Raw genomic sequence first — 23,569 nt, forward strand, 5'->3', positions numbered from 1 at the left:
GAGGTGGTGGAGTCAGAGGGTGGGATATTTCTCAGGGGATGCCTTACTGCTAAATGAGGAACTAACAGTCGGCTGAGCCCTCAACATTGTTGTTAATGTAGCCTCACACTCTACAAGGTGGCACGAATGGAGGGAGGGGAGACAGCATGGCAGAGAGAAGCAGAGACACACACTGTGTGTGTGAGAGAGAGAGAGAGACACGCGCGTTGCCCCTTTAAGTACATTGAGCCCACCCTAAGTACACTGCCTTTTTAAGTAGATCAGCAAGTTGAGACAGCAGCTGCTGCCACCAAGCTCCCTCCATCCTGAGCCCTGTCGTGTCCCCACCCCCATGCTCTATGAAGATGGGGTAAAGGAGTGGGGGACAGGAGCGAGGGGAGGGGACACCCTGACATTAGCCCCCCTCTTCCCACCCCTCCCCCTGCACAGCAAGCAGGAGGCCCCCAGGAGCAGCTCCAAGGCAGAGGGCAGGAGCAGCACATGGCAGTGGGGGGAGGGACAGTTGAAGTGCCTGGCAATTGATAGCCTGCTGAGCGGCTGCCCCCCAGGGAACTTAGGGGAGCTGATAAGGGGGCTTCCGGTCCACCCTGATTCCAAGGCCCCACCAGGGAGCTCCAACGGCTGCTCTTCCTGCAAGCCGTGGACAAAGCAAGCAGCTGTCAAACAACGTTAGAAGGGAGCATTGCGCAACTTTAAAAGAGCACGTTCCCTAATTGATCAGCAACGTAACAACGAAAGAACATTCACCGGGACGACTTTAAGTGAGGAGTTCCTGTACATGTTATATAATGTGATGTAATAATGGCAATTAATTTTCTTAATTAAATAAAAGCCTTTATTTGTGAACATGGATGTATTCCGGGGGAGTGATGGTGCTGTTTTGGTGTTCTAACGGCAGCTGGCCTGCCTGCCAATGCTATGTGTGCATGTATTAAACCAGCACAAAACCAGTAATAAAACAAAGTGCATAAACCAAACACTGCATGGCATAAACAGTGAAACCAATGCCACCAAAACAATCCCCTAAGTTTGTGTGTCCTCTGGCATGTTCTGCTTTCTCAGTCATGTTAATGACCTAGAAGGACCTAGATAAATTGGAGGATTGGGCCAAAATAAATCTGATGAGGTTCAATAAGGATAAGTGCAGGGTCCTGCACTTAGGACGGAAGAACCCAATGCACCGCTACAGACTAGGGACTGAATGGCTCGGCAGCAGTTCTGCGGAAAAGGACCTAGGGGTGACAGTGGACGAGAAGCTGGATATGAGTCAGCAGTGTGCCCTTGTTGCCAAGAAGGCCAAAGGCATTTTGGGATGTATAAGTAGGGGCATAGCAAGCAGATCGAGGGACATGATCGTTCCCCTCTATTCAACATTGGTGAGGCCTCATTTGGAGTACTGTGTCCAGTTTTGGGCCCCACACTACAAGAAGGATGTGGATAAATTGGAGAGAGTCCAGCGAAGGGCAACAAAAATGATTAGGGGTCTAGAACACATGACTTATGAGGAGAGGCTGAGGGAGCTGGGATTGTTTAGTCTGCAGAAGAGAAGAATGAGGGGGGATTTGATAGCTGCTTTCAACTACCTAAAAGGGGGTTCCAAAGAGGATGGCTCTAGACTGTTCTCAATGGTAGCAGATGACAGAACGAGGAGTAATGGTCTCAAGTTGCAGTGGGGGAGGTTTAGATTGGATATTAGGAAAAACTTTTTCACTAAGAGGGTGGTGAAACACTGGAATGCGTTACCTAGGGAGGTGGTAGAATCTCCTTCCTTAGAGGTTTTTAAGGTCAGGCTTGACAAAGCCCTGGCTGGGATGATTTAACTGGGAATTGGTCCTGCTTCGAGCAGGGGGTTGGACTAGATGACCTTCAGGGGTCCCTTCCAACCCTGATATTCTAGGATTCTATGATTCTATGTGTGTTTAGCATGCACTGGCTGCCACTGCTTGGGGGTGGAGTTCTGCAGGGGGGAGGGCGGTCAGCATAGGGGTGGACGTGTGCAGAGGGAATGGGGCCTGGATCGGGGTGGAGGACTGCAGGGGGTAGATTTGCCCTGTCCAGCTGCTAAGTCCCAGTTGCATGGGCCACCTGCCAAGCAAGGAATTGTCCAAAGCGCTCCTGGTCTGCGGCGCACGGTACCGTGGAGGGGACTCAGGCTGTGGAGTGGATGAGGCAGCATCCTGCACTCTAGTGGTCACTAGTGAAAGCAGCCTCTCAAACAGGGACTTTCCACTGCACTCTGTCTTCCCCACTCAACTCACGTTCCTGTTTCAGGAACCAAGATGCACATGTCAGCTCCCGCGCTGCCATTTTGTCCTCAAGCTCTGCAGCCTGCCTGTGCTTTCAACTTGCCATGAATCCTTCCCTCTTTGAGATTGCACCTGCTTGTTGGCCCTGTCCAGATTGTCAACCATAATTTCATCACGGAAGCCCTTCCTCTTTGACCGATCCAGGATGAAATGAAGACCCAGGGTTCTGCTGCCGGGTGCCTGAGCTGCCGAAGTACAATGGCCAGCTGAGGTTGAGGGACCTGCGAGCACACATAAAACAGTATGTTATTGTCTCAGTAATTCACAGACGGTTCAGTGCATGAACACAGGAAAAATCTTTATGGATTCTCAAGGCCAAAAAATGATACTTTGTAAAGCTGAATTTCACATATATTGTGAGAGGAATGCTTCAGGTCCCAGAAGCTCCATGGACTGCTTACTTTGCTTAAGAGCTTTCGGTGCGGGACCTTGCCAAAGGCTTTCTGAAAGTCCAAGTATGCTATATCCACTGGATCACCTTTGTCCACGTTTGTTGACCACTCAAATAATTCTAATAGATTGGTGAGGCATAATTACCCTTGACAAAAGTCATGTTGACTCTTCCCCAACAAATTATGGTCAACAACGTGTCTGATAATTCTGTTCTTTATTATAGTTTCAACCAATTTGTCTGGTACTGAAGTTAGGCTTACGGGCCTATGTGACAGTCTGTACCCTCGTGTTCATCCTTTTTACAAAACTATAATAAATCTTGTACAAAGTATGCCCTGGAAAGTATCATTTGAAAACTCATAATTTGCTGATCATTATTGTCATGGTAAAATGTGTGTGGCAGCATTGTATGTAAAAGTTATAATATTCTACTGTGAGACATGCTCCAGGTTTAGAAAAGCGGGCACAAACCACTTCCTCAGATACAAAGGCAAACGAACACCGCAGGCAAGTGTCAACAAAATCAAATGGACTATCACCTGGTTAAGCGGCCATTCTTCGGCAAGCAGAAGGGCAGAAAGGGAAAATTTACTTCCCATGTAAACAGACTGGCTGTCACCAGAACTCCAGCTGGAGATGATTCTCAAAGAGGATGAAAAGATATAAAAATGAGGAACAGAGGCCCCAAATCACCTCTTTTCCCTCATCTCTATTTACAGCCTTCCTTTGAAAGACAAAGGAAGCATCACTGAACTGGGGGATTTCAGAGTAGCAGCCGTGTTAGTCTGTATTCGCAAAAGGAAAAGGAGGACTTGTGGCACCTTAGAGACTAACCAATTTATTTGAGCATGAGCTTTCTGAGCTACAGCTCACTTCATCGGACAACGTGAGCGGTAGCTCAGGAAAGCTTATGCTCAAATGAACTGGGGGAGTGGTCCTGGCTGGAGGAATCCAACCAGACTGCTGCTCGCATATGGGGAGAGAAACCTTTTTTTGCTTTGAATTCATCCCTGGCCCAGAGCCCACAATCCCAACCCCCTGCCCCAGCCCAGTGAAAGTGAGCGGGGGTGGGAGAGCTGAGGACTGAAGGGGTGGGATGGAGTGAGCAGGGGCAGGGCCCTGGGGAAGGGGCGGGGTCTCAGGGAGGGAGGCTAGTCAGGGGCAAAGCTGTTGGGCTTTGTGCCATTAGAAAGTTGGCAGGGGACCCCTCGCCTGTTCCTGCAAAGGCGACCCCCCCCCCCCAAGACCTCCCCGGCCGCTAACGGGGAGGGAGCATTGCGAAGGCGGGAGGCGAAGGCCTGGGGCTGGCCGGCCGGCCGGCCCTTGAAGGGGCGGGGAGAGCGGAGCCGGGCTGCTCCGGGGTCCTTGCACCGGAGCAGGGCGCCGCGCCGGGAGAAGGAGGAGGATGCGCGCCGCCTTCGCGGGACTCTCGCTCCTGCTGCTCGCGGCGGAACAGGGCGCGCGTGAGTCTCCCGGGGGCCCGGCGGGACCTGCAGCTGAGGAGCGGGGCTGCACCGGCAGCGGGCCCCCAACGCAGCGTACCCCCCCCCCCGTGTTACCGCGCTGCCTGCAGCCTTGCAGCTACCCGGGGGGGCTGCACCACTAACTGTGCCGCCCCCCCCCCAGCGCACGTGCATGTCCCTCGTGCGCTGCACCCCTCTGCCTGCCACAGATGAATGGCGCTCCACCCTCCCGCTCTGCGCCCCCCAGAGCCGCCCCCGCCCCGCGCGCCCCGCAGCGGGCACCCATGCAACTCGCCAGCGGAACGACGCACACACTCACCGGGCACCCGGCAAAGCTGCACCCCCCCACCTCCTCCCTTCCTGCGAACAGCCGCTGTGAGCTGCGGAGCAGCCGTCTTGTCCCGGCCCCACGACTGAACGGCGAGCATGCACGTGGCCGACTGGTTTGCACCGAGGGGCCGGGGGGGAGCGTGCAGGGCTGAGCCCCTGGCACGGGAACCGGTGCAGGGCGCGGGGACCGGGCCCGGCTCTGGCCGTCTCCTTGCGGCGCAGCAAGGAGGAGAGCGCCGCCGGGACGAGGGCGCGCGCGCGCGTCTCGTTTTTAAAATCTTTAACCCTTTGCGTGCCGGGCTCTGCCGCCGATCCTGCTGCCGCCCCCCTTTCCTCTGCAGGCTGCCCCGGGGGGGGAGCTGCCACTAGGCTTGCTAGCTCTCCAGGACGGTCCTGGCACCTGCAGGAATTAAAGAGGAATCTTTAATGAGAGGTTAGGGCATGGGATGAAATCAGTAAACCTCCAGGAATGCCTCCAACCTGAATCTGCAATCCTAGCTGCTGCCTTTCGGGCCCATACTGGAGCAGGCAGGTGCATGGGAGAGGCTTCACCCTGTGCTGGGCAGGCTGATGCCCCTGCCTCGGGGCTGCTGGCTAGGGAGGGTCCCAGGGCAGCTCTCCCTTATTTTCAGTGACTGGCCTGCACCAGAATCCTGGACCTGAGCAAACCCAGAGTTTGGGAAGTTAGGATCTGGATTGGCCTGAGCTGTTCCTGGGCATCCCACTGAGCTATTCTAGATCCATCCCTGACAGCAGGTGACTACGAAAGGGCAGACAGAAATGATTGCTACTTCTTTGGGGGGGGGGGGGGGCAAATGTGTGGCCTATGTGAATAAAGTGCTAGACTGGGACTCGGGAATAAATGTGTGGCCTATGGGAATAAAGTGCTAGACTGGATTTGGTTCCTGCCTCTACCACCAGTCTGCTAAACCTTAGGCAGACCGGTGGAAGAGGCAGGATAATGAGGCTGACCCCCGGGATAAAGCACTGTGCAATCTACTGATGAAGATGCAATAGGAGAGCTCTGGGTTATCATTTTACTCATTGCTTTATACACACCCTCCAGAAAACAAGCCCCTACGTGTTTAAAGGGCTTTGGTTAAATTGAGGAGAGAGTATCTATTTGTGATTTGTATTCCCATAGCACCTAGGAGCCCCAGTCATGGAGCAGGACCCCATTGTGCCAGGTGCTGGATCAGTGGTTCTCAACCTGCAGGCCCGTGGGCCTATGTGACATCCTCAGGGCCATACAGGTAGTATTGGATGCAGCCCACAATGTTCAATAGATTGAGAACCGCTGTGCTGGATGCACACATAGCAAAGGATAGCTTATTACAAAGATGACGTTAACATGCATAGTTATGTTATGCATTAACCAGCACTTAGAAATAAGATTTCAAAAGTGTTAAGGAAGGAAAAAACCTCTCTCTCTGTATAGAGCTGAGCCCAAACTGAAAACCTAATCCAAACCCTCTTTTGCTTTAAGAGCAGAGATCTTATTAGTATTATTAATCTGTATGGTGGTAGCACCTAGAGGCCACATCTATGGATCGGGGCCCCTATGCTGTGCAAGCAGATGATGAAAAAGATGGTCACCCAGAGACTTTGCAATCTAAATATAAGACTATAGACCAGGGATCAGCAAATTTTGGCATGTGGCCCGTCAGGGAAATCCGCTGGCGGGCTGGGACGGTTTGCTAACCTGCAGCGTCCGCAGGCTTGGCTGATCGCGGCTCCCACTGGCGGCGGTTCGCCGTCCCTGGCCAATGGGGGCTGCGGGAAGCGGCGCGGGCTGGGGGATGTGCTGGCCGCTGCTTCCCGCAGCCCCCATTGGCCGGGGATGGCGAACCGCAGCCAGTGGGAGCCGCGATCGGCCAAGCCTGCGGACGCTGCAGGTCAACAAACTGGCCAGGCCTGCCAGCGGATTTCCCTGATGGGCAGCGTGCCAAAGGTTGCCGATCCCAGTGCTAGATGGATGCAAAAGGTACAGACTGAGGGAGCACAAGGTAACAGTGAGATTTTATGCTCAGTGTAACAAACACAGGTTGCAGCACAGGAGCCGCATAGCCGTTGCTGAGCGTTGGGTAGCTATTGCGGGAGCGGTGAGTTTGAAGGAGTTGAATGTAGTGCCTCTGTGGATCTTTATGGGGAGCTTTGCCCTGAGGCATAAGAAGTGGCATGGGAGAAAGAGTGGTGATGCTTGTGGTCAGATGTGATTTGGGCCACAAAGGCTGGTGCACTGTTAGAGCTGAGGTGGGAGAGGTACCATGTGTGTCACCATCTATCATATTGTTTCTTTTCCCTTTTTCAGGGGTCTGCACCATCGTCCATTATCTTCTCTCTGGCCGGTATCTCTGGTGCTGGTTGACCATTGCCTTGCTTCTGCCTGACTATATAGTTCAGATCCTGAGCTTCTCTTGGTTCCGGGCAGATGGGCACATAGGCTGCTGCTGTCTGGTGATCGTGCACATGCTGAAGCTGGGGATTTGGAAGCGGTGAGAAAACAACTCACAGCCTTTGAAGAATTAGGAGGCTTGAGATATAATGTTCTGAGGACAAATATATGTACTTTGCATGGAAAGTGTGTGCATGCGTGCCTGAGTGTGTTATGTGGCAAGGAGAACCAATGGGGTTGTATTAGGTGTCTCTTTCTGCAGTGTAGGATCAGGATTTTCCTATGGTAAACTGAGACGTCAAACCACAGAACTGTGAGTAAACACTGTCTTCTAGAAAGTTGCGAGCCTGGTTTCTAAGTACAGTAGAACCCCTGATTTTATGGGCATTGGTCTCACAAATAGCTGGTTATCTGAACCATCTTTCTGCCATTGTATGTGACTCTGATCCTTCAACCAACATAGAATTATAGAAATGTTAGGCTGAAAGAGACCTCAGGAAGTTGTCCAGGCCACACCCCTGTGCTGAGGCAGGACCAAGTAGACCAGACTGTCTCTGACAGGTGTTTGTCCAACCTTCTTCTTAAAAAACTTACAGTAGCAGGGATTCCACAACCTCCCTTGGAAGTCTAGTCCAGATCTTATCTACTAACTAACTAATAGTTAGAACGTTTTCCTAATATCTAACCTAAATCTCCCTTGCTGAAAATAAAGCCCATTACTTCTTGTCCTACCTTCAGTGAACCTAGAAAAGAATTGATCACCATCCTCTTTATAACAGCCCTTTACATATTGGAAGATTCTCCGGTTCCCCACCTGTCTTCTTTCCAAAAGACTAAACATGCCCAGTTATCTTAACTTTTCCTCATAGGTCAGGTTTTCTAATTCTTTGATCTTTTTTGTTGCTTTCCCCTGGACTCGCTCCAATTTGTCCACATCTTTCCTTAAGTGTGGCTTCCAGAATTGGACACAGTATTCTAGCTGAGGTCTTACCAGCGCTGAGTAGAGACGGTCAGTTGCCTCATCGTGTTGACTCTCACTCAATTTGTGATCCACTTAAGTATTCCTCCTGTGTCTTGCATACAACACTTCTGTTGTTGCACTCCTTTTTTGCCACTTTATATCAATGGATATTTGCATCTGCAGATATAAATTTTGTATCCCTATGGGGCTCTAGCCATTTAATCGCTGTGCTTTTGATTTTTCCTTCCTCGGTGAAGTACTTTGCACTTCGAAGTTCATCTTGTTGAATTCAGACCAATTCTCCAATTGCCAAGGTCTTTTTGAATTCTAATCCTGTCCTCCACAGTATTTGCAACCCCTCCCAGCTTGGTGTCATCTGCATATTTTATAAGCACATTCTCCACGCCATTATCCAAGTCACTAATGAAAATATTGACTAGTACTGGACCCAGGACTGACACCTGCAGAACCTTACTAGCTGTCCTGGTTTGACATGAAACCATGGATAAATACTCTTTGAGTACAATCTTTCAACCAGTTGTGCACCTGTCTTATAATAATTTCATCTAGACCACATTTCCCAGGTTTGAGAAGACTAAGATATTTGGTGGCAAAGATGAGGTGCAGTTCTCTCGCTCAAAGAAAAATCAAGTGCACTGAATCCAGTTGTTACCATTCGTTATATAAACTATCAGTGAGCGATTAATGAATTAACCTATGCACCATACCTCCTGGAATCTTGGGATGTTCAGTTTTATGAACTCAATCCCCCATAAAATAGGGGATAATCAAATAGGGGTTCTACTGTATGGACGAAGATGGGACCTGAGAGTAAGATGATGGGAAAGCTGACATGTTCTGGCACCTTGGTGACATGCAAAGACACATTGTCAGCTCGAGTGGTCCAATATGTTGATACTAGCTGAGAATGCTTCTCTTTTCCCAAGTAGTGGAAAAAAGTCCTAGGGACTGTCCATTATCCCTGTTGTTGGAAGGAAGGCTTATTTGTCTGGGGTTTTTGCTTTGTTTTTGTTCTTGTTTTAGTTGAAGACCCTAAAAATCTTTCAGATCTTGTCCAGATTACATTGGGAGGCAGGGAAGGGGAGTGAAAGATGCTTGATTAATGCTCACAGAATTGGTTTGCACTTTATATGTAACTTGTGATTAATGCCAATAATATGGGGTTTTTAATTCAATAATGTTTTCTCTGTTGGTTTGTGAAGCTCCTATAAAGTGTATAATAGTGCTATTGTAAATAGATATTTCAAAGGACACATTGTGCTTTTCTTAAAGCAATTAGTCACTCTCAGAAGTTTGAAACTAGAAGCTGTCTCCATAGCTGAACTTCTTATCTTTGCCCTTGAGCGTATGCAGTTACATTTAATAATGTCAGCAGATGATTGGGGAGAAACTGTCACGGATTTCTTTTCAGGCCAGGATGGACTGTTATCATCTAGTCTGACCTCCTGCATAATGCAGGCCATGGAATCTCACCCAGCGATTCCAGCGTCTAGCCCAATAACTTGTGGTTGAACTAGAGCATGACCTGACAAATGAGGGTGTGAAATAAGGTGGTGGAAGCACCCCCTGTTGGAGCTGTTTTACAGCTAGATTGGACAAAGCGCTGGAGAATAAATTGCAGGGGATGGTGCTCTACACTGCAAGAAGATGGACTAAATGCCCAAACCACATCTGTATTACAACAACTACTTAGTCTAGGGAGCTGGTACAAAACTATTCCATTTTGTAATGTAGGTGGGACCTAACCACGGTCACAAACCATGCAAAAGCCTTTGAGATGCCATAATTTGGGGACACTGTTAACCATTAAAATAGAAGCACATGAAAACAACATGGTGCACACACAGCGTTGCACCATCGTAATTGCATTGGTTTAACATCTGACCTGTAGTTGAACCAGTAAAATTTCTGTGTGTAGACAAGGCCTTGGTGCAACACAGTGGTAGAGCTGACTGGTCCTAGTGCTGAGGGATTAGAATTCTAGTTGCATGGCAGAGAGACAGACACGCATTGTGTAAACCTTTGCAAACAGATGGGTGTTGGAGGAAGAAGGCTAAATGTTGGATTTGTCAATTTTTGCACTGTCCTTTCATGATGGCACCAAAGGAGTTATGGGTTTCTCAGCATGCTTGTTCATTCTAGGGATGTAAATACTGTTAAAAAAAGTAACCGTTTAAACAATTACAAAATATTGTGTTTAAATGGTTAACCGATTAAGCGGCTGGGGCTGCTCCAGCCAGATGGCGCAGCTGGGGCCGTTCCAGCCGGGCGGCATGGGGCCGCTGCGGCCCGCTGGCACGGGGTTGACAGTTAAGGCCAGTTAACTGGTAAGCAGTAGTCTTACTGGTTAACATTTTACCTCCCTAGTTCACTAAATCCAGTGTCTCTGTTAGGAATGGCTGTACATGCCCGAAGTATAAAAGTAAACAGCCTCTGGTTAAGGGCCAGTCTGCCAGATGGCTGTATTTACTGTGTGCATAGGGTTTATTGCAAAACCCCAGTATCTACCTTAAGTAAACACCTCTCGAAGATTACAAGCTGTGAAATAAATTACATCGGTGGGTGTCAGTACAAGTCATTGATTCAAATTATGTCAGTGTTAACAGATTAGCTAAAGTTCCTGTATTGAACCGGATCAAATAGTGGCTCTGGAGGTGGAGGAGCAGCCTTCTCAAGTGTAACGCACTCAGAGCGACTGGAAGGGAACTCTCAAGAGTGTGTGTATAGAAGTGTGTGCGTGTGTGTATCTAATAACTTTATCCTCTACAGTTCCTGCTCAGAATTGTTTGTCTAGAACCAGCAACGTGCTAAGTTTACACGGAAGCATAAAGCCAAGAGGCCTGGTTTTCCATGACATCAAACCATTTGTAGTCATTTACACTGGCTGTGAAATGGCCCTGGATCAGATGTTATCATTTTACACAAGGGGAAATGACTGCATAGGGTCCAAAGGGCCTGATTCTCCTCTAGATCAGGGGTTCTCAACGTTTCTCTTTCTGAGCACCCCCACACACACACACACACACCCATGCTGCTGGCCCGGCGGCAGCAGGGCTTCCGGACCTTTGAGCCTTCGGCGGCAGCAGCTCGGCTCTCCCCACTCCGTCTTCAGGGGCACGCTGGTGGCAGCTTTTCTTTTCTTTTCTTTTCTTTTCTTTTCTTTTCTTTTCTTTTCTTTTCTTTTCTTTTCTTTTCTTTGCACTTCCCTAGAGCTGGCCCTGGGGGTGCGCGATCCAAAAAGTATGGCGACCACTGCTCTAGATCACACCTGCGTACATCAGAAGTAACTGCTGAAAGCAGTAGAGTCACGCTATAAAGTTGATGGAGGTAGGATCAGAATCAGGCACGGATCCTTTGCCCCGAAGAGCCCTGACTGTGGTGTGTACTCTTTCAGGCACTGGGACGCTCTTTGGACAGCTGCGAAGCCTGGAGGAAGCTCCATTGCTGGAGATCTCCTCATGCAGCTGGGGGACCTGGCAGTTCTGCGACTCTTGGAAGCCCTGCTGCAGACCTTGCCCCACCTGTTGCTACAGAGCTACGTTTTTGTAATGGTGGAACCGACTGGCCTTGTCCCAGGTAAGTGGGGAGTCTTTAAATGTGGAAGGAAGGTGATGTATGTGTGTGATGGACTCTTGTCCTCTAGTCTATCCAGGGTAGACGGGCACAGGTAGCAGGAGTGGACTTTCAGGATGAAGGACCCTATTGCAGACTAACTGGAGAAAAACATATTCAGAACGGTGCTTTTTAAAAATTAGCCTCTTGAGCTACTTAGCAGCAAAGCCTGGTGTCTTCCCTTCTCTCTCAAGAGTTCCCCATCTTTTCCCAACTGTTGTCTTGTGCCCCCCAACGCAGTGGATGCATTCCTTCCGACAGAGAACACCCAGAGCATGCCTGCTTCGCTCCTCAATCCACCTGCAGCATGACTGCTGTTCAACAGCCGTCTGCTCAGTGGCCAGTTCATACCATAGCAGAAACCCTGGGAATCTTGTGTGAGCAGGACAGAGAACAGTCCGGAGGCCCATGTTTGTCTTATTTCTGGAGGAGATAATCGCTAGGTTTGTTGGGGTGTGTGATGGCTCGAGGAGTGATCTTGGGGTAGGCATAGAATCTTTGCCATTTGAGATGAGCTATCCAGTTCCTCTCCCTGCAAATCCATCCTGTAATGGAACATAGAGCTTCTGTCCTTGTACAGAAAGAGCGTTCCAACTCCCCGGCAGGTTAGAATCTGGCTCTGGCATGATGATTGTCCACCGAAAAGATAAAATTAGTGTTCTCAGCCCATTGGAGAGAAGTCACTACAGCGACAGTAAGGGGTAGTCTTACAAGAGAAGCCACAGACTGAATGACAATGAAGAATTAATAACCATGGTACTTAGTACTCTCCATCTGTAGCTCTTCAAGCGCTTTATAAAGGTCAAGTATCAGCTCTGTTTTGCAAATAGGGAAACTGAGGCACAGAAAGATTGTGAGTTGCCCAAGGTCGCACTGCAATTCAGTACTAGAAACACCCTACTAGAGGAACTGCTGATTCCTCCAGACTAGGGGTATGGAAGGATGGGATAAACTTGCCCTGCCACTGCCTGTGGTATTCCTCCTGTGTGCGTGGGGGCGGGAATAGAAGACTCAGCTCTCCAGAGCTATCAGTCCCACAAGTGCTAGGAGTCCCTCTCTCACAGACCAAGGTTTCCCCATAGGTTCTCTAAACTGCTATGGCGTGCAATGGAATGTACTACTTGTGAGAGCGATTGCAATTGCATGCAGTATCTTTGGGGGCCATTGTATTACATTTATGAATGGTTTCTGTGTGAGTGTATTCTGTTCCATTGAGGAGGGGTACCCACAGTGCCTCCAGGAACTAACAATGGGGTTGGAGGCGGGGCGGGTTAAGGCGAGTCACTGAGACTAAACAGTTCGGGAGGAGGGGGGGGGGTTGCATAGACTGGCTCAGGCTGGGTTTTCCAGAGACTGAGGGAACAAAGAAAGGGGTTTTGGTATAAAAGAATGAGCCTAAATAGACTCAGGCTTCTTTCTGATTAGCAAAGGACAGGATCTTCTGTCCAAGGAGGGGCCCAACCCTTTCAGACGGGTTGGAAAGACTTTGGCCTGTGAGAGCCCCGTAAGATGGATGGGTGACTCCTGGTATGTTTCGTGTGGCTTTGAATCTGTATTATTTATATAATGTTTTCTTTGTAATGCTTTTACCTTAGGAATAAATGTGCTTGTGTAACGCGCACACCTCCAGGGTGTGGTTTTCTGTCCCATCTAGTGGCACCGAGACCACTTAGAGAGAGATGATGAGTCTGCTCTACAGCCTTAGCTAACAGCCAGGTGGCTTTTAGCTCATGCAATAGAGTCTCATGCACTAAGTTCCAGAGGCCCCAGGTTTGATTCCGCCCGCCGACGACGGGGGTCTGTCGGTGTTACAGTTGCTCAGAAGGAGCTGGGTGGTAACTGAGGGCAATACACTGTTTATCACTGTCAGAAAGAAAGCAACACCCAGGGCCTGGCTGTTAGGCAGACTGGCTTGCTGAGGCTATCGCAGTGTAAGGCAGGGAGCTGTGCAGCCTTAAAACCCCCAGCTCAGAAAGGAGTGGGCAGGGTTCCTTCCCAGAGACAGGTGATGGCTGGAGACCTGAATGGGCGTCCCTGGAGTGGACCATGGATGGGGAAATAGAGGTGCAGTTACATTGAAACTGTAATAGTACTGATGAAGTAGAACATAAGAACATACATAAGAATGGCCTTGCTGGGTCAGACCTAAGGTCCATCCAGCCTGGTATCCTGCCAATAATAAGAAGGTGTGCTTGATGCACTGGTGTGTATTAGCATGAGAACACTTGTGAGTGGATTGATGGTCTTTTAATGGCTGTTGCAAAAGATACTTTTAGTCCTAGTAAAACTGATAACTGGGGAGAGATGGAAGGAGAGAAATCGAGGTGAGGGTTTAGCGGAGCACAAACACAGGTCAGCAGAGGAACATTTGGTAAAGTGCTCCAGCTGGAGTGAAAACCATCTGTCCTGTGGAATGCAGGTGCCGTGGATTTCTGACTCCTCATTGTGCCTTTTGAATAATGTCCCTCCTCTTTCATTTGTAGGTGTGAGTGCTGGACTGTCCCTGCTCTCCCTCTCCTGGTCTTTAGTCTCTTATAGCCGCTTTACATGCCTAATGAAACCAGGTCATCTCTACATGCCAGCGGCTGCCCTCCTGTGCCAGCTGTTGTGGAGGACAGGAATGCTAGGAACGAGGGTCGTGGCCCTGGTGCTCTTTGCCAGAGTCTATCCTGTCTGGGTTTTTGTTGCAGCAGGTAAGATGAGATTTTCTGTGCATGCTTGTGCAGTTAATAGTCTCCTGTGTCACCTGTTGTGAATAGCCACTAGGTGGCATAATGCTCCCGTTTCTCTTGCAGAGGAGGGTTATGTCTACACTGCAAAGAAAGACCCACAGTGCTGAGTCTCAGAACCCGGGTCATAAACTTGGGGTACGGGGCTAGAAATAGTAGATTGTCCCACTGGGGCTGGAGCCCAGACTCTGAGACCTTCCCCCCTCGCTGGGTTTCAGAGCCAGGACTCTAGCCCAAGCCCTAATGTCCACTCTGCTCTTTTTAGCCCTGCAAGCATGAGTCCGTTGACCTAGGCTCTGAGAATCAGCGCTGCAGGTTTTGCTCTGCAGTGTAGACATACCCTCAGTGTCAGTGAATCCAGGGTTCATCTTTTCAGTAAATACACAGCTCATGAACAGTGTTGGCTTGATAGCCCTAGAGTCTGCAATCCCTCTCCCATCCAGGATTGGTACGACACGGGGAAAGCTTTCCTGTGCTGCCCCGCAGGACATGGTGTAAGGAAGAGAGTCTGTTCCTTTGCACATCGATCCTTGCAGTGATCTGATTTCTCCATCCACCTTCAGGGCTTCTTGCCAGCGGTCCCTCACTGCTGATGCTTGTGAGATTTGCTAGCTTCACCCCTCAGCTCACCACAGCAACTAATTTGCTTTTTACTCTCTGCCTTCCCCACCCAGGTGCTCACTGGCTGGTGATGTCCTTCTGGTTGGTGTCTCAGCAAACTGACATCATAGTGAGTTCCTGTCACTGGAGACTGTTCAACTTCCTGGTGGGGGCTGTGTACATCTTCTGCTACATTAATGTCCAGGCCGGCCCCTCCAGGTACAGAGTGGCTGTGTTTTATGTGGTAAGTGCTCGATCTCCTCTTGGCTCTTAGAGTCACAGTCGCTAACAACGAAAACTATTAAGAACTAATCTAACCATAAGACCTGTGCAGTAAGGGCCATGGCTGCTTCTTTATGTCCTACAATGTAGCCCATAGAGTCTGGCCATAATGAACAGTAACAGGGGCTTCCAGCTGTGACCTTCACCTAATGCTTCAGGTGAGCCATTTCCCCATCTCCTACTTCTAACAGCAGTGCTCCCTGGGGTGGCACTTACTTCCTGACCCTTCTAATGATCATTCTCTGCCCTGAGGCATGAGATTTGACTATCCTTATTTTAGCATCATGCTTAGCTACGTTTTTATGCTGGCAACATCAGTTCCGCTTGAAAATCCCTGCTACAGTCAGTGGAGTGGATACTTTTCTAGAATCGAAGAGGTTATAAAGACAAAGTGAATTTAGTGCTCATGAAAGGGGCAGATTGGCAGCTCTGGGAGGCTCCTTCTAAATACAATAATGGCTGCTACTGTTATTGTTAGTGGGAAACACGTGCGCGTGGCTGGTTCTGAGGTGTCTGGCGTTGCTCCCAGATCTGTGCTGAACCTGTTCCATGGTGCTGCTGTGTGGAGATGCTTTGGCACAGAAAAGGTACGATTAAAAACTTGCAATTTATTGTCACAAGCAAAGAGCCATATTTCATTTCTATTCAAAACCTACGTGGGGGGGAAGGCCAGAATGGTAGCAGGAGCTCAGAGTATGATAGCAAGTGAGAGCAAAATAAATAGGTAAAGCTTAGAACTTATTCACGTGTGTCATTTAACTCCCTCCACGGTAGGAGGCATGTCTACAACCAGTTCGTGCACATGCAGCTCGGAGTGACAGCTGTCTTTCCTTTGCCCTGCAGATAATGCTGATAGAGAACATCTTCCTTTTGATGTTGGCCACAGATCTCCTGCAGGGGGTGCGGCGGGATAGCCTGTTTATGACAGGGGCTGTGATGGCTGGATTCGTGATTGGTAAGATCTGTTGCTTTCTCGCGCTGTGAATCAGAAGGTGCTCAGATGCTATGTTGATGAGAGCACTGTAAGAACCTTTCTAGAATAGTGTTGCCAACTCTCACAATTTTCTCATGAGGGTCAGTATCTTTTCTGAAAGCTCTGGTTCATGGAGTCATAGTGGAAGGATCTGAGGGTGCAGGTCTAGAACCCGGGGTCTCTGGATCGTTGACACTGCCTCGGGGCCACCATCTCGCTGAACTTGGAAAGTCAGGCCCCATGGGAAGTTCTGTCTGAGCGCTAAAGGCCTGCAGCCGCCTGATTGGCTCACATCTGCTACTTAAGCCAGGAAGTGACCCGAGTGGGCCATCCAACCTGCTGTGAAGACTTTCTGTTGCGGCCACATGGGACCCTGCTCTTGCTTGTCTCCTGCAAACCTGATCTAAGCCTGGTGCTGATTCCTGCTCCACTCCTGACCTGTTCCTAGCTCCTGCCTTGATCCTGTTTTGTGCCTGATCCTTGCCTCTCCCTGGTTCCTGCCCTTTCATCTTGCTCCTGACCATGGGCTGCCAACCCTGGCTTTGAACCCCACCCCTGACTTCTGACTGGCTCAACCCTTGGCTCTGGCATTTCATATCCAACCCTGACTCTGATCCTCAGCTTTGGTTCCTGGCCCCAACTCGGCTCAGCCTCCTGGCTCTCGTACTTGGGAGTAAACGCCAGCTCCGACTCTTCACGTCCATTCCCTGCCTGGATGCCTGCCCACTAGATCTAACCCCCATGCTCTGACAGTAGGCCAGACTACCTGCGTCCCGGTTCCTAACATGGAGTCAATCTTGGCTTTCCCTTTTAAAAAGGGTGACTTCCTAGCCCTCATGGTAGCAGAGGGATGCTTGAAAACATGACTGCAGTGCACCCTGAAGGCTCCGAAACCAAGAAGCAAATGCTATGACTGGCTTTAAAAAGTCTCGTGATTTTGGGGGCTTGACTCATGGTTTTTGAGCGCTTGGGATTGGTAGTGCTGTAGTATGGAGGATCACTGTTAGGAAACACTTGCCAATTAAATGAATAGGGGTGCAAGAGAGATTGGTCTTGTTAAGGTGTGTTCCTTTCTTCTGGCTGAGAGTATGTTGATGAAGGACTATGCAGAAATGTGGGTGATCTTTCAGGGATCAGATTTGGCCCTTGGCAGGTGATTGCGGCTCTCATTAAGGCAGGTGCATGTGCTTGAGGACTGAATGCGGCCCTGCCTTGTGAAGGATGTTGGGCATAACTATCCTTGGGGGGAGGGATAGCTTAGTGGTTTGAGTATTGGCCTGCTAAACTCAGGGTTGTGAGTTCAATCCTGAGGGGGCCATTTAGGGATCTGGGGCAAAAATTGGGGATTGGTCCTGCTTTGAGCAGGGGGTTGGACTAGATGACCTCCTGAGGTCCCTTCCAACCCTGATATTCTATGATTCTTTGCAACAATGTAGTGACTTGCACGAGAAAACATTAGCCTTGATTCTCTCGCATTGTGACTGCTCACCACAATATTGTCCCCTATTGTAACTTACTGCAGCTCAGCGTGTGCCTTTTGTTCCTCTCCACCCGCGTAGATGGGGTGGGGGCACTGATTTCTCCACAACATGCTCTCCACCCCCAAGGGACTGTCCCAGGCTTGCAGTGACCCTGGGACTCGAGTCAGGGGTAGGAGGGGCACAGGACGGGCTGGGAAGCAGCCACTGAAGCCGGGAGTGGTTTCCTCTCTCCAAGGCTGTAACTCCCAAGTCCATGGTAGTGAGCAGTTAATTCACTTGCTTCCCTCCCACATACCTCAGGAGGGATCAGCTGTCATGGGCAGAGTTGCGGGGGAAGCCCCATGGCTGTCCTTATATCCACTGGGTTGTGTTCGGCTTTTCTTGCTGACCCTTGGGGGTTTGCCAATTCCCCCCACTCCCCCAGCCCCAATCCTGCTCTCCAAGTCTGCGCACCCTTGCATTGTAGAGGGAGCCTGGCTCCAACCTTGTCAGCATCTCCGTGGGAAGTCATTTCCTTTACTGTGGGAGGGAAGCATCAAGCACCTAACTCCTCACTAAACCACCGTTGCTGTTTTTCTTCCCTGCCCCCCGTCATCACTCCACGCACTGCCACTCAGGCCAGGGGCTGGGACTTGGGCAATATTCTGCCTGGCACGGAGCAGATCCTGAATTTGATCAAGATGCAGCTCAGAGGGAATCGTGCAGTCTAACTGATTCCATTAACTTCTCTCCTGCCGTTGGCTTTCTTTTTCAACGAGTCTGGGGGTAATGTTTTCAAAAGCGCCTCAGTCACTTAGGAGCCTTTGAAAACGTTGCCCTAGACGTCCCCTTTGGGGCTCTCTATTCCTGGGCTGACAAGGAGCTGTTCTTTAGAAGCAGCTCTGCGTTGCTGCTTCACTGCACGATGGCACCACTAATCCACTGGTGTTCCTTCCGCCAGCTTGTTTTCTGAATGCCTTTTTCCAGAAATACAACCCCAAAGCCCAGCGGCTCCTGTTCATTGGGCCTCCCAGCCAGGTGTTGCTCTAACACCATCTCTCTGCATCCTGAGCCCTGCGGAGCTTGGGGCTGTTCTTCACCCAACCCTCTTCCCGGCCTCCCGGTGGCTGTGCACCAAACCTGGTGCAGAACTGTCTTCTGGACTGGAGTGAGGAGTGGCGTATGTTCTTATTTCTGAGCTGCTATTCGGCCACCCACGCCTTGTCCTCCTACATCCTCTGCTAACCACAAGCTCTTAACCTCAATCTGCCAGTGACAAAGGACGTTGGTGGCCCGAATAAAATGAGGAACTCCCCGCAGCACAACCGGAAGGCTGGAAGGCTGTGAGAGTTGGAGAAGCAGTTCAATCTGATTTAAAGAAAATGCCTTGAGTAAGCACTCTGGAATAATTTCCACTGGCAAGCAGTAAGTCTGCGTTGAATGAGTGCTAAATTTGGGTCTAAAACCAAGTGACGTCCCTTCTGACTAGGTAGCGGTGGTGCAGAGATGCTTAGCTCTGCTCAAGTCCCCTGTTGGATCCTTGTCTTAGGTGGATGGTTGCCCTCACATATCACCTCCCAGTACTTAGGGACTGCTTATCTCTGCACATGAACCCATCAAGTGACGGTCCTAGCAAGTGGTATTTATGCTCCCAGAAGCATTCTTCGTATAGATTCCGGCAGCCAGGTTGCATCTAGCTACTGGTGCGTTTTCCCTCCCCGTGACACAGCTACAGTTGCGTCCTTTACATAAGCAACTGAAAACGCTTAAATTGTAAAACAGACCCTACCTCGGCAACTTTGCACTCCACTGAATATCCGCCATGGTACCACTATTTAGATACCTAATCACATCAGTATCCCTAACTGTTTCGCAGTATATGCCACAATGTTGGGGTGTTGGCAAAAATGTCACCTTGTTCCCCTTTGCTTTCTTTCAGGCTCTGCCGCTCTGGTCATCTATTATAGTCTGCTACACCCCAAATCCACAGAGATCTGGCAGAGTTTCCTGAAGAAATCTTGCAGCATCACAACTGCAAAGTATAACGGGACAGAAGGATCCACTTTCCGGTCCATAAACGAAGCTGGGGAGAGCTTTGGAATTTCAGCTCAGGGGGACATTGTCTCTTCAAATGCAGAAGTCTCCAAGGTGGTGCATACCAGGCCTGCTTCTAGAGCACACAGTGAGATCTCACTAGGAGAACTTGAAGGTCATACTTCTGTGAAGGACAGCTGGGTGAACCATCATCACTGGCTGTTGGTAAAGCTAGCCTTGAAAACTGGGGATGTGTCCAAGATCAACGCAGCCTTTGGAGATGGTGGAATTGGGGAGCTTTACCCTTCAGGATTGGTGGCAAGCAAACACTGCAGTGCCATGCTTGGGCCGAAGACCAATCTTGGCTTTTCTTCAATGGGAAAATGCCCTGGAACTCCTAAAGCCAGAGTGGTAGGACAGAGGTTTCAGGCAGAAGAGAACGGAGCTGGAGAAAGCCTGAGCAGAAAGGAGACTACTTACCTCACTTTAGCAAGCAGCGAACACAACACGTACTCTGTAATAACGCCGCTAACCCTGCCAGAGGAGCACAGGTCAACGGCAAAAGTCCCCGACTGCACAGGCTTGATGAGCAGACATGAAGCTCAGGCAGACAAAGCGGGAGGCGTGTCCGCTCCTCTTGCTCCAAACCGCAGTGCCAACGGCAACTCTGACTTGGAAGCCATTGTGGAGCACCCAGAAGGGACAGCTCAGATGCACGAGAGTCCCACTCTGTATTTCAGTGCCAATGCAGAGGTCACTGCACCTCTGAACGGAGGTGGGGGAGCAGCCAGCTGTGTGGCTGATGGTCTTGTGGAGCTGGTGGAGGACAGCAGGCTCAGGCCTGTAACTGACAACACTGTAGGTAAAGGAGATGGCTTCCCCATCACCATGGCTAATATCAGTCCAATCCTGGGCGTTGGCACTCCTGGCTTGCTGCAGAGCAGTCCGTCCTTCTGCACCCGTCAGTGCAATGCACTGAATTCATCCGAGGAGACCTCGGAGCTCACTGAGCAGGAGGGAGTCCGGAAGGTGCAGTGCAACCATGGGGGCACCACATCCATTGGAACTTGGGTTGCTGCTGTGAAGAGGAGACTAAGGCCAGCTGAGGAACCGTGCTACACGTCCACCCCCAAGGCTGACCCGCCCAGCCAGGACTGCAGGTTGAGGGAGGCAAAGGAGAGGACGAAACTGACGGGGTTGATGGAGCAGTTGTAATGGAATGAGACTGTAAATTAACCAGCTGGGGCCCTGTGTTTGGTGTCCAATCTAGTCCCTTGGTGTCTTGTTAATAATTTTACTCTTAAGTCTCCATAGGAGCGTACAGCTCCAGTTCGTGTCTGTATGGAGCTCTAACCTTTTCTGCTGTGAGTACGTTGCTAGATTCCTCCTTCCTGCATCCACGTACTGGATCATGCAGAGTAGCTCCCCAGTTGTGTGCTGTCTCTTACCGCTCCTGCTAGAGTCCAACTCTGGAGATGTGTGCTTGCTCCCTCTAAAATGGCCACGCTCTTCTGCAATCTGGGGACACAATGGCAGGAGTTGCATAGTAAATTGGCAGTAGCAGAACCTGCTTTAAGTATTGGGGCAACAATTCTGCTGCGTAATGGCGGTTGTGACGATAGTACTTGGGTATGTTTAGGGTTCAGTGGGTGGGCCAGGAGGGGTGTTCCATTAGTCGTGAAATCCTGCAATGGCAGGCATTCACTGGACTGGGCAAGGGACTGTCTCAGGTGACTAACAGTGGGCTACGGAATCCTCCACTGCTCGGGAACGAGCACATATCCAGCACCAGCCATGATTTTCAGTCACTTTTACAGCTTAAAAGTGCATCAGAGCAAAAATGCAAACGTTTTTCTAATGCATTAACTACTTGGGAAAGGAGAGGTGATTGATGGGAAACTGGCCGAGTGGCTTGCACAGAGCATGCTAGCAATGCCAGCCTCTCTGCCTGGCTCTGACTCTATAAGACTGAGGATAGGCTGCAGCAGTAGGAACTGTAGTCTCCGCGACATTGGCCTAGCTCTGCTGCCTGCAGCAAAGGGAAGGTACAGATGTTATATCAGGCATTTTAAGATCTTACTAACCAACTAAAGCAGGGTGCCTCTTATGTATTTGTGACAACGTCTTGAAACTTGGCCATTAGCAGCCCTCGTTCCAGAGGGTTGTTTCCCTAGCTACTTGCTTCTCCCCAGCTTGGAGGAACAGCTGCTGCCGGGGCGGCTGGGTGGTTTTTGTACCCTGACCTCTGCCCGAAGCAAGTGTCTTTCCCTTTCAGGGCAAACACGAGTTCACAACAAAGCACCGTGATCTTCCCTGGCATGAGTCTGCCTACCCAAGCCGGGGGGCTTGCTCCCGGCTGCAGTGTAGACATACTCTAAATCAGGAGCAGAATCCTGCCTGTCCCAGAGCCGCTTCCTACGCTGGCCTGCTCTGCTCAGGCTTTCTCTCCAGCCTTCTCCTTGGTCCTCCACCCAACTGCTTTGTCTCCAGGCCTCTTCCCCAGCTCCCTAGAGAAGGCCTCACTCTAGATCTTGCTTCAATTCCTCTGTCTCCCAGACTGAGCACAGACCTTGCCTGCCCCCAGCTCCAACCAGGGCTGACTTCCCGCTTGGTCACGTGATCCGTCGGGGGAAACTGAGGGGTTGAGCCTTGGAGCAGGGCTGGCTGGACCCAGGCGTGCCCTTAAAGGGACACTCTGCACTACAGCTGAGAGGCCTGGTCAGCGAGCTGCTGGCTTGGGTCACAGTCTGTAGCTTGCCAGTACCCAATGCACAGACACAGATAGCAGGGTGAATAAATGGCCCCCTAAAATGTCCTTGCCATGCCTGAGCATTCAGTTACAATGGATGGTTTGTCAGTTCCAGGCAGTGACTCCAGCCCAACTGAAGCAGGAACAGAGAACAGGTGGGGATGGAATTGGGCGTTGCTTCGCTTAGCCAGAACAATAATGTTTAGAGTCATTTATTTCAAGCCCAGGCAAATTCATTTCCCTCCTCATTTAACAAGAGAAGTGAAGTCACATTGGTCTTTGAGCACTAACCCACTCGCATTGGCTATAACCTGCAGAATTATCCTGCTGAGCCACTAACATGGCCTGCTGCCAGTGAGATGTCAATAACACCCCGCAGAGGGAGCTGGTAGTGAAGAGTGGGAAGGAGGAGAGCCCTGATTTACTGACCGGGCGAGCAATAAAAGCTCCCTTCCCTGTTTTGATTTAGTTTTAACAGCTTGGACATGCCTAGATGGGCAGGTTTCACAAGATGGATGTTCATGTATTTAACTAATGATTGGGTGCTAATGTCACATTGAAGCTAGTTTCCCGTGTAACTAACTCTGGATTTTATTTTTTTTTGTAACCATAAAAGAGCATTTTGGATGCGCTCGGTATGGAAAGAGACGTTTGTAGTGAGTTCTAATCTCACGAACCCCATATCAGCAGATATACTATGGAGGCACGGTAGTGGCTCCATCCTTCAGCTTTTATGAAGCTTTTACCTTTGACAGTTTCTCTGACTGACTGGTGTTTTTAAAAACCACAAAAAGTAGCAAATACTGTCTGAGTTTTTGGATGTGTTGTGTTAATTGATGGGTGCTGTATCCCCAGAAATGTAATTTGGGCTGCTGCGTCTCACCTTTGGAAAACAAGCCACTGCATAGCTTTACACCAAACAACAACTAACGGCAGTTCCGATGCAAATGCGCTATCGTTCCATTTCCATTGTAGAAAAGGAGGAAAAGGTTATTTGTCTCTAAACACAAAAGAGTCACACCTAGAATAGTCAATGAAGGGCCCCGCCTTGGTTCCGTGTGTCTTATTTCTGGTTAGAGCAGGCTGAAAAACCAGAAAACAATTTTGAGACAATCTCAGGTTTTAGATTCCATTTTATTTTTCTCTATTTTTGATATGTGCTTATTGGTTTGTTTTGTTTCGCAAAACAACGTTCTTTTGGTTGAGAAAGTCAGCCGTTCTCAAGCTGAAATTTTGCCCCAGAAAAGGAAATGCGGGCATG

At 49.8% G+C, this 23,569-nt stretch overlaps 1 protein-coding gene and 1 long non-coding RNA gene across 3 annotated transcripts; one reads left to right on the plus strand and one right to left on the minus strand.

Moving 5' to 3' along the window:
- Positions 1-1,772: 1,772 nt before the first annotated feature.
- LOC140908494 (uncharacterized) lies at positions 1,773-4,614 on the minus strand. The gene is made up of 3 exons (XR_012157889.2): positions 4,482-4,614; positions 3,239-3,341; positions 1,773-2,527 (listed from the first exon to the last, which is right to left on the minus strand). It is a non-coding gene; the product is annotated as an uncharacterized LOC140908494 (long non-coding RNA).
- Positions 3,870-23,112, plus strand: XKR5 (XK related 5). 2 transcript variants are annotated; one of them, XM_073335691.2, is made up of 7 exons: positions 3,870-4,162; positions 6,804-6,987; positions 11,264-11,445; positions 13,965-14,174; positions 14,885-15,054; positions 15,936-16,047; positions 19,465-23,112. In XM_073335691.2, exons 1-7 carry the CDS (start codon positions 4,105-4,107, stop codon positions 20,772-20,774), a joined length of 2,226 nt encoding a protein of 741 aa, XP_073191792.2. In that variant the 5' UTR covers positions 3,870-4,104; the 3' UTR covers positions 20,775-23,112. The 2 variants fall into 2 exon arrangements, with proteins under 2 accessions (XP_073191792.2, XP_073191790.2); XM_073335689.2 differs by lacking the exon at positions 3,870-4,162 and having other exon boundaries at positions 6,465-6,987.
- The last annotated feature ends 457 nt before the right edge of the window (positions 23,113-23,569 follow it).

The sequence above is a fragment of the Lepidochelys kempii genome, chromosome 3 (assembly GCF_965140285.1).
Source record: "Lepidochelys kempii isolate rLepKem1 chromosome 3, rLepKem1.hap1, whole genome shotgun sequence".
Classification (NCBI taxonomy): domain Eukaryota; kingdom Metazoa; phylum Chordata; order Testudines; family Cheloniidae; genus Lepidochelys; species Lepidochelys kempii.